The sequence below is a fragment of the Syngnathoides biaculeatus genome, chromosome 6, assembly GCF_019802595.1.
Source record: "Syngnathoides biaculeatus isolate LvHL_M chromosome 6, ASM1980259v1, whole genome shotgun sequence".
Classification (NCBI taxonomy): domain Eukaryota; kingdom Metazoa; phylum Chordata; class Actinopteri; order Syngnathiformes; family Syngnathidae; genus Syngnathoides; species Syngnathoides biaculeatus.
The window spans coordinates 33,961,479-33,971,818 of NC_084645.1; the positions used below are offsets into that span (position 1 = coordinate 33,961,479).

At 42.1% G+C, this 10,340-nt stretch overlaps 1 protein-coding gene across 3 annotated transcripts; it reads left to right on the forward strand.

Annotated features, from left to right (window-relative positions):
• The first annotated feature begins 2 nt into the window (after positions 1 to 2).
• ddb2 (damage-specific DNA binding protein 2) lies at positions 3 to 9,869 on the forward strand. 3 transcript variants are annotated; one of them, XM_061822246.1, is made up of 12 exons: positions 3 to 228; positions 326 to 500; positions 566 to 703; positions 779 to 888; positions 2,290 to 2,481; positions 4,847 to 5,013; positions 5,139 to 5,238; positions 5,568 to 5,745; positions 7,201 to 7,346; positions 7,485 to 7,640; positions 9,364 to 9,409; positions 9,493 to 9,869. In XM_061822246.1, the coding sequence occupies exons 3-12, from the start codon at positions 574 to 576 to the stop codon at positions 9,729 to 9,731; spliced, it is 1,464 nt and encodes a 487-aa protein (XP_061678230.1). In that variant the 5' UTR covers positions 3 to 228; positions 326 to 500; positions 566 to 573; the 3' UTR covers positions 9,732 to 9,869. The 3 variants fall into 3 exon arrangements, with proteins under 3 accessions (XP_061678230.1, XP_061678231.1, XP_061678229.1); XM_061822247.1 differs by lacking the exon at positions 4,847 to 5,013 and adding an exon at positions 2,552 to 2,697 and having other exon boundaries at positions 3 to 500; XM_061822245.1 differs by having other exon boundaries at positions 3 to 500.
• Positions 9,870 to 10,340: the final 471 nt, after the last annotated feature.

Genomic DNA, 10,340 nt, shown 5'->3' on the forward strand with positions numbered 1-10,340 from the left:
TTCGTGCGTTCACGATATCAAGGAAAGCCCAGTGTTAAATTTACCGACGTCCCTCGAATCTTTACGAAGACAAATTGTGGAAACGCTTGTCATATACTGTAGACGATATGAATATTATACGTGATTTACTATTAATAATTTAAGACATAAACACGATTTAAACAATTACCTTCAATGATTAACGTTGCAATGTTGCTCGTAACCTTAATCTTGCTTTTGTCTTTAAAGGTGTTTCTGTTTCCTAAACTACATTTTTATTTGCTTTCAGATCTCGCTTTATTTCGCCGATGATGACTAATGCAAACCTATATCTATTTGTTTTGAGGTCCGAAAACATTAATAGTTGTTTTTCACGTCGTACGCTGGTGGTCGAACCACTGCCACCTAGTGGAAGGAGGCTAACACGAGTTACAAAACACCCATGTCGGAAGTCATGCGTTATGCAAACGCCATCGTCGGCTCCTCGTTAAGCCTCTTTCCCACACTGTAAAACATCACAGGTGAGCTGTCAGTGTGTACTTTGCATGGTTAACGCGTCTTATTGTCAAACTCGCCGTGTTTGCAGGGTCAGCGATGAAAAGGAAATCTTCCAAGTCAGATGGCCTCGAGTCCAAAAAGGTTCAGAAGGCTGGTGGGGAAAAGTCTGGGGCAACTTTTTCCTCGAAATTACGGGACAAGAAGGATGCAGAGACACGCAAAAAAGGTGCTTGTAACTTGCACTAGTTCGTGGCAAGAACATCCCTGTGCATAACTTTGAGTGATGTCTGTGGTTTTGCAGAATCTCCTCTCAAGTCCACAGGAATCCAGAATAAAGTTGCACATGGAAGCATACTTCACTACATCTACAAGAACACTCTGGGACAAAGTGTTCATACCCAGATGAGACGGGTAGGGACCGTTGCTGCACCACGAGAACAGAAGCAGTAGTCCACTGGCACCACCACGGAATAGGAAAGCGGGGAAAAAAAAATACATATACCTGTATACAGAATATACATCGCTTTGGGCCTCACCCGATCTTGATTCTCTCCATTTATATTATACCCATTATATTTGCGGCTAAACTGGAGCCTATCCTAGTTGACTTTGGTTCAGAAATGCAGTACACATCGACAAACATGCATTCCTATGCACAATTTAGTCTTGTTTTTACCTTTTTTTTTAATGTAGTAGGAAGCCAGAGAACATAGAAAGAAAGAAATCTCAGTGGCTCAGTAGGTAGAGCGGGTTGTTCAGTGACCGAAGGCTCCCTGGTTTGAATCCCGGGTCTGACTGTCCGCATATCAAAGACACAGAACCCTAATTTGCACCCAGTGGAGTTAGCAGCGCCAAGCACGGCAACAGTTGCCCTTTGAGTGTGAATGGGTCAATAAACTCTTATTTTGTATCAACAAATGAATTGGATTAATACATTTTTTCTTCATTGTTACTCCTTATAAACAGTATATTTTTGAGCTGCCACTCCAGTAAATGCACAGTTATTTGGATTCAGTTAATTTTTTTCATCCAATGTCAGAAAATGGGCAAAAATGTTCATAATTTGTTTTTACCAAAGTACAGGATGTTTGCAAATATCTTATTTTGATAAAATGCAAAGATAAGTCTGCTTTAATGAATGTAATTGTTAATACTTGCTTTATTATTATTATTATGAATGTAGTTAACATTTACTCTTGAGTGCAATTCTGAGGACAATTTTAGGTTGAATGAGAGCTCTAAACAATCAATCAAAAATTGGATAATTATTCTTTGCAACTCTTATTTGAAAAGTAGAAATTTGTAAATACTAGACAGCAGCCCCTAAAAATCTTTACAATTGCCCACATTAATGTTTTACACTCCCAATATATGTATTGTTATGATTACAGATCACTGGCATTACAATTTTAAATGAAACAGAAAACGCACCAGAAGCGCAAAGATGGAAGAATTTCGCTGGTTGCAACCCATAAAGTACCAGTTCTTACTTTCCTACAAACCGTTTTCTAACATTTTGAATGAGCGATACAAAAATAGAGGACTCTCCATTTCTGAATGCGTTCTGTATGCCACCTAGCTTTGTATAAGACTTGTTCATTTTTTTATTTTAAAAGTCTTTAAGTCCCAAAAATCTTGCTATTGTCTCTGAGTGACTGGACTCTGAATTTTCTGTCCATACTAGTCAAAGTAGCAGTGATCCCTTTCCGGTGCCCTTCATCAATAGAACCCCGTTTACTTTCCATTTCCATTCTGGATCAGTGGTGAGTAGTTCAATTAAACACTTTTCTTTTTTTTGTTTTCTTCTTTCAGTGTCTTCAGGAACCTTTTGTGCGCTCGCTCTCTTTGTACCACTATCACGCGTCAAATCTTCCTTTCGACCGCAGAGTCACCTGCCTGGAGTGGCATCCCACTCATCCCACCACAATGGCGGTGGGATCCAAGGGGGGCGACATCGAGCTGTGGGACTTTAAGCTCCACAACCAGAAGACGTTCATCAGAGGGGTGAGTTGGCAGTGATGTGCTCGGTTCGGTTTGGCTCAGCTTAATAGCCTGCTCCTGGTCCTCTGTTCAGATGGGTGCCGGAGACTCAGTTACAGATATGAGATTTAACCCGTTAAACCCCACTCAGCTGTTCACATCGTCTATGGGGGGTACCACAGCCCTCCGAGATTTCAGTGGGACCCCTCTGATGGTGTTTGCCTACACGGACACAGTAAAGTAAGACTGCGGTCGCCTTTTGTTAACATTGAGAGTCACAGAGGTTTTGGGCATCATCCCTAATTCATCAGTCTTCTTCTGAGATGGGCCTTACTGGTTTAAGTCTACCGTTCTGGTCCTTGAAGGAGACATACACCCCCCGATAGAAATTGGATTCCACGCTGCCAATCTCCACTCTATCGAATTACACTTGTCAATGAGTGAAGCTATGTTGCACATGATAGATATCCAATTCAAATAACCTCTACCCCCTACATGGAAAATCAATGCGCTGGTAATTGAAAGCTAATGCCAATCTGTGGCAAGGCTGCAGCTTTGCTTACCATTGTTCCTTGACCAGATAGTGAATCTGCTGCAGTTGTGTCTCTGGTGTTCTGGAACTTTAACTTAACTCATTTACAAAGAACCTCTGTCTTGGGTTGTTATTAATTGACCCAGTGTTCATAACAGAGGGGCGGGTGTGTGTCATGGCTCACTTAAACCCTTTTTCATAAATTGGGAGATAGCCAAACATACGCTTGATTGTGTATTTTCGCCATCAGGCAGGAATTCTAGACTTGCAACTGTTTGTATGCCAACAATAAAAAGTAAATAACTCATAATGGGTTGTTTTTACGTGACGTCACCCATTGTGCTGCCTCGGACGGTGGCTATTTTATATCCCTGAGCTCGTTACGCATACATGGGCAAAGTGGACGACATTATGTTTCTATCTGCATTTATTGAAGACGCGACACCACATCAAGCCCAGACTGACTACTAGCCTAACTGGCATACACACATCGTGGGACTGTGTCACAAAGGCGCAGTATTGTGCCCTTGATCTTTTACTCTATGTGACAGACGAGGAGCAATGGGATTGGACACTTGTCTGCTCAGGACATTTCGTAAGTGGTTCGTTCAGTCTTATTTTTTATAGTTAGGTTGTTGTAGCTGACGAAAATTGGGGTCTGGATGGTATTTCATAAGATATCTGCCCGAGGCAGCACAACGGGTGACGTCACGTGAAAACAGCCCATATTTAGGGAGTTTGTGGTTAAGTTTAGCTGTGTTAAAATCTCCTAGAATAATGAGCGTCGAATCTAGGTGGGGTTTTTTTCCAATCTCGTTCATCTGCTCGGCGAGCTTTATCAGCGTGGCGGTGATGCTGGCTTGATTAGCTTGAGGCAGAATGTAAACCCCTACTAGGATAAAAGATGTGGACTCATGTGGCGAATAAAAAGGCTTACAGTTCAAAAACTTCAACTCTAAAAGATGGCTTCAGTGTGTGATGAGCTCTGTAACGTCCACGCACCATTCCTAGTTGACATAAAAGCATATTCCGCCGCCTTTCGTTTTAGCATACAGGTAAAACTTACTTACTCACTTACCTGTATGCTAACACGGAAAACGAAAGGCGGTGGAATATTATTTTTTTAATGTCAAGGCAAACTCCATTTATTCCATTTTTAAAAAAAAAGGAAAACGTGTATATTAGTTCACCACAAGCAAAGCGAAATGTTTATTTGTTTAAAATTTGATGACAATGGCAGAAAGAATAAACAAATTCAGTACTTCACAAAATTTGCGAATCTTTCAAGTTACTATCAAAAAAGGATCTTAACTGTCATGTTGGCCTTAACTCAGCGACACAATCAGTACGATGGAGGTTGAAGCCGGGCAGCATGATAGCAGTATTGGGCACTCGTTCATAAAGCCAAGTCTCCGTGAAGCACAGACCCGCAGAACGTCCAAAGTCTTTCGTTGGAAGCGTTAGTCGATGTCGCCGCTTACGCAGCCGGACTTGTGTACCGGTTTGCGAGTCTTTGAAGAGCGCGCGGACTAGTAACTTTGGAAAAAGCTTCAGCGAATTGGCGAGAGTTGTCGAAAAAAAGTCAGAAGAAAAGTCAGCAGTAGGCTCTCTGATGGTTAGCAAGTCCTCTCTTGTGTAGTTGAGTCCCGAGACGTCCGTGAAACACAAACAGTAACAGAGAGCATTCTGGAGGCTGCCACACTGGTTGGCATTAAGTAGGGAAGTAAAATGGCGGCGAGAAGCAGTGTATGGGCAATTAAGCAAAAAATGTGACGTCAGTGAAAACAACCCATACTGTATGTCCCCTTCAATAACAAGTGCCCAATGAAAGGCCTGCGTTTGTGTTTGTGCGCGTAGAACGGCGCCGGAGACTTCATCGGAGGGATGAAGTTTTGCCCGACGGACCTCTCCAGAGTGTATGTGACCTCTGGTGAGGGCACACTGACCACGCAGAGCTTTGAGGGCCACGCAGCCACCGTTCTATCCCAAACAGAAGATTGCGGCCACGATCACCACAATGTATGGTGAGAAAAGTGCAGAGAAGACTGATGAAAGATGCCCGACCTCTTTTCCTTTTTTTTAACTTGTATTATTTAAAAGGCTTGAATACAGATTTTAAAGGCGCATTTTCCCAATGGTGTACACCCAGTTTCTGGTACTGCTGTGTGGACGTGTCGATCAGCCGACAGATGCTGGTGACCGGAGACAATGTTGGAAACCTCCTGCTGCTGGGTTTGGATGGGCAGAAGGTGCATGATTCATTTTTTTTGGCCTACGTGAGGTTTTCTCCGGGCACTCTGGTTTCCCCCCACTTCCCCAAAAGCATGCAACATTAATTGGACACTCTAAATTGCCCCTTGGTGTGACTGTGAGTTCGGCTGTTTGTCTCTATGTGCCCTGCGATTGGGTAGCAACCAGTTCAGGGTGTAACCCTGCCTCCTGCCCGATGACAGCTGGGATTGGCTCCAGCATTCCCGCGACTCTCGTGAGGAAAAGTGGCTCAGAAAATTGGATGGACAGCACTTTTACCCCCACGTAGGAATGCTTAATGCTTTTTGGTTTTCTTTGAATTTTGCAGATTTTCAGCGAAAAGCTACACAAAGCCAAAGTGACCCACGCCGAGTTCAACGCGCGCTGTGATTGGCTGCTTGCGACGGCGTCAGTGGACCACACGGTGAAGCTTTGGGACTTGAGAAACCTAAAGGACAAGAAGAGCTTCCTTCATGACATGCCTCACGAGAAGGCCGTCAACTCAGGTGCTTCTCGAACAACTTGACACGTTATCAGTGTGTACTAAAGCTGGGTTACACAAGATTTTGTAAAGCATTTTAACAGATTTTTAAAATGTGAGATGCCCTCTGTGTGTCAACTGGTTTTATGGTTTGTGGTGTACTTGAGATGACCAACACAGCACATGCGCTTCGTAGATTTAAATAATTAGAGTTTTTTAATTCTCGCAACAATTTCTTTTTTTCAAAAATGTTTTTTCGTGTCTTCCATTACTCATTTGCTTACATGCGGTACTTTCACTGACAACAAGGCTATGCCAAGTTTTTGACCCCTCTTTAGCTACTTTTCAAAAAAAGCGACTCCTCTTTAAATCCCCCCTAAAAACAGACAAGAGCTGAATCCTTCTAAACGTGTTGTTTTTAGTATGACTAGAAAGAAGGCCGCTGTAGACCAATTCCACGTGACATTTCCAAAAATCTGGTGTCCCATAATTATCCATCCATTTTCCATACCAGCCATGGAAAACCAGACTACCTGGAGAAAACCCATACAAGTGCTGAAAGAACATGCAAACTCCACACAAGACAGGCCACATTTGAATTCGGGTCATCAGAACTGTGAGGGAGATGTACGAAGCAGTCGTCCACTTGCCTTGCCCCATAATAAGTGGATATAAAATGTCCACATACTTCTGTTAAAATGTCAGTTTTTTTGTAATTACTGATGTCCTTTAACAATGAGATGCCTTTGCTGGCTTGTAAGTTCTCTGTGGACCTTGGCTTGTGCGTTAAGATGTGGCAACTAAAATGTCAAGAGAAAAGCTTACTGCAGCATCTGACATTTATTTAGGATTAATCAAAGGCGCAGATTAACATTTAACATGATTTTTTAACGTTACAAACAGCAAAATCCCACTTAAGAGGGTGTGGATACTTATGAAACCACATCTCATCTTATTTTGACTTAGCCTCTTAAAGAGATCAAATATTTTCAACGTAGTACAGTTTATATAGTTAATGTCAATGTCACAATGGTGAAAAATGTTTTTAAATGATTTATCTCGGTCTGATTTTTTTTAAATATCACAAAAACCTGACATTTAAACAGAGGTGCGTATACATTAGTCTTTATAACCACAGTGTGCTGTGAAAGCAGTGATTTTGACATGTTGGAAACATTTGAGCCAAGGAACTGCATGCGCTTTCAAGCTCCCACAATGCACGATCTTCAGCACGTCTCTTTTTACGAGCGTCAGTATACAGTACAATTTATTTTCCTAAGTGTCAGCGTGTACCTCACTGAAAACCATGACTGCATACAGGTACGAACTGAGCTGTGGATTTTGTGAAACATTCTGCCTCTCGTCTGTACCTTCTTTAAGATGCTTAGAAAAAGAAAAACGGCTACCATTTCAAGCAGCTTGTTCAATGACATTACTGTCAGCTCATCCTCATACGTTATTTTCTGTTTCATCTTCACAGCCTACTTTCACCCCTTGGACAGCTCAAAGTTGCTAACAACGGATCAGTATGACCAGATCCGTGTGTATTCATCCTCTGATTGGTCCAAACCTCAACACATCATCCGGCATCCACACAGACAGTTTCAGCATCTCACACCCATCAAGGTTGGTTGTCACTGCGTAGTGACTTCCTGGTACAAAATAACCCGCCCCACGCCCCCATGTTTTCACGGAACGTACTGACACAAGTTTGCAAAAAAAAAACCTTCCGCAGCCAAACTGGGTTTGTCAACAATTTTACAGGCTACATGGCACCCTGTGTATGACCTGATTGTGGCGGGTCGTTACCCCGACGACAGGATCTGCCTCGGCGACCAGAGAACGATCGACATCTTTGATTCCAACACAGCAGAGCTTGTGTGTCAGCTGCACGATCCCAACGTTGCCGGAATCAAATCTGTGAGTGGAGCAGAGCACAACAACTTCAATGCTTATATACAGACAGTTCACATATGCACATGGCCATATATTAATTACACAAGCGTAATCATTTTTCATTCTCTTAGCACAATTGCTCCGGAGTCAGAGAACATCTTCCTGCTGCAGCAAAATACAGTTGATGTATAAAATACCGTAATTTCCGGCCTACAGAGCACACCTGATTATAAGCCTCATCCAGTACATTTGTAAAGGAAATACCATTTGGTACATAGATAAGCTGCACCTGTGTAAAAGCATCCACATTGAAACCCACATTAAAAAACGAGATATTTACAAAGAAAGATGTGACAGAAAGAATTCTCAAAGTTTTAGTACCTTAGCTTAGCTTAACATAGCAACAACAATACGGTAGCACGAACAGGGCTGGTAAAAAAAAAAAAAAAAAAAAAAAAAAAACAGCCACGGCAGCTACAAAGTAGCAACACGGTAGCACAGAACTGATAGGGTCGGTTAAAAAAAAAACATCAAAATCACTGAGACGCGGCAGTAACACAGCAGCAACACGCTAGCGGGGCACTAACAGGGCCAGTAAAAAAAAAAAAAACATACCGGTAAAAATCACTGTGAAACAGCACCAACACGCTAGCACAGCGCAAATGCTAGCGCAGCGCTAACAGGGCCAGTTAAAAAAAAACATACCAGTAAAAGTCACTTCCTCGGCACATATGCACATGTGTCCGGTCTAACTTCCCTTTTCTGTTTGACTGCCCCCTTGCAGCCGTTAGAAAAAATGCACAAATTAACCGCATCACCGCATAAGCCGCAGGGTTCAAAGCGTGTGGGGGAAAAAAAAGCCGTGGCTTGTGGGCCGGTAATTACGGTAGTTTTGTGTTGGGTTGCACCACACAGGGCAGAGGGTAGGGAATTTAGTACATTTCACCGCCAGGATATTTCAGTGCTAAAAGTATTTGCATCCAAAAATGCGCCATGTGGCCGTTTTCAGCAGGTGGAATTTTTCGGTTACTTGGAAATCTGTACTGATGACCTTGAACGGGCCAGCGCCAATAACATGTGGCCGCTGACACCCCGCTGGGACATGAAAGCGGCGTCAAGGATGGTGATGTACTACTATAATGGAATGCAACCAGTTTTCGATTAGCATCCATAATATACATTCCGTGTAACCAACAAGTGCAAGAGTCCCCAACCCGCCCTCTCCTGACTGATCAGTTAAATTCTTTCCCTCCATTTTTATCCGAATATTTACAGAGATTGTTTACTAATGTTGGCCAAATTCCACGAGATCAATTCGTCAATCCCTTTACTGTAATTGTTGAAAGTACGTGTACTGCTTGTTGATGAACTTGTCTCATCTATAATTATAAATGCATGCAGCCACATCCCCATTCCAATTGTTTGACCTTGCCGCACCCCCTCAAAATCCCCTTTGTTTTTTTTTGTCGGCTATAATTACATGATTGTCATTTTTTTCTTTGCAATACGTTTTTATTTTGTTTTCTAAAATGAAGGCCTTCATACCGCATTGCATCTTAATGTTGCATCACTGCTATTTTACTATAATTGTACTTTGTATCTTGCGGTCACGCTAAAAAAAAAAAAAAAAAGTATTTTGTTGTATTTTAAATATAGTGTTGTGGAAGGAAAAAAAAAAAACCCAAAACTAAACAATGAGAACTGTGAATAAGGATAGCTGCTGATTAGTGTTGATTCTTTTTTTCAGATCAATAAATTCAATCCAATGGGTGATGTTATTGGCTCAGGAATGGGTAAGATGATTGGTGTGGGCCATGGGGAATTACACCTGGATTTTTATGCTTGGAAAAAAAACATCACTCTATTTGTGTCACAGGTGTAACAGTGGTAGTTTGGGCCCGAGATGAGTCATTGCTCAGTGATGAGTACACAGCGCAGGTGGAAACATCTACATCAGCTGAGCGCACGCAAATATGGAGGAGTCGTCAACAACGGGTCACCAGGACCAGGAGAACCGCTGGGGAAGAAAGCAAGCTGAAGAAGAAACTGCTTGCTGCTCAAGAATCCAAGACAACGACCAAGACTAAATGCACAAAGCGCACAAAAAAGCATTGAACTGAACCTGGTGTATGTACTTTTTTGGTATTGTTATGACTTAACTGTTCTATGTTGTACTTCAGGGAAACATGAAACATTTTGCAGCAATTGTTCTTTTCTACTAAATTGTAATAAAGTGTTGTTGTATAAAACAGACCTTTTGTTTTCCTTCCCATATCGATTGCACTAATGAAGTCTGCACGGATTAATTGTGCCACATAGCGTTAAATTCTTCTGCCTGTCACTCAGTTGCAATGCCAGAGTAAAACTCAAATAAAAGTAAAAACAAAACAAGAGCTGGACGGTGTGATTATATTGTCACTTTGTTACATAAGTGACAAATTGAGAATATAATGAAAAAAGAAATACAAATAGACTACCTGGTATGTGACAAGCATAGATAAACACAGATCACAGGTGATCTGGTGTCTTCCAGATAATTCGGGCAAGAGACGAGCTCCACACTGGAGTGGTCGCTGCCCAATCGCTGGGCTCCTACTACCTTTTGCTGTATGTATCACATTTGAGTCATGGTACTTACACAGTGACTGTGTGTGCGGGTGGGGAAATAACACCTCATCACTTTGAAGAAGCGATTTTCCCCGAGTCCCAAGAATGAAATGTTGC

What these genes read in the sequence shown, in the direction of transcription:
- ddb2 (XM_061822245.1), top strand. Translation starts at nt 574, where the DNA reads ATGAAAAGGAAATCTTCCAAGTCAGATGGCCTCGAGTCCAAAAAGGTT. An exon ending in TGGGTTTGGATGGGCAGAAG is followed by an intron (nt 5,239 to 5,567) that starts GTGCATGATTCA and finishes TGAATTTTGCAG; the next exon opens with ATTTTCAGCGAAAAGCTACA. An exon ending in CGAGAAGGCCGTCAACTCAG is followed by an intron (nt 5,746 to 7,200) that starts GTGCTTCTCGAA and finishes TCATCTTCACAG; the next exon opens with CCTACTTTCACCCCTTGGAC.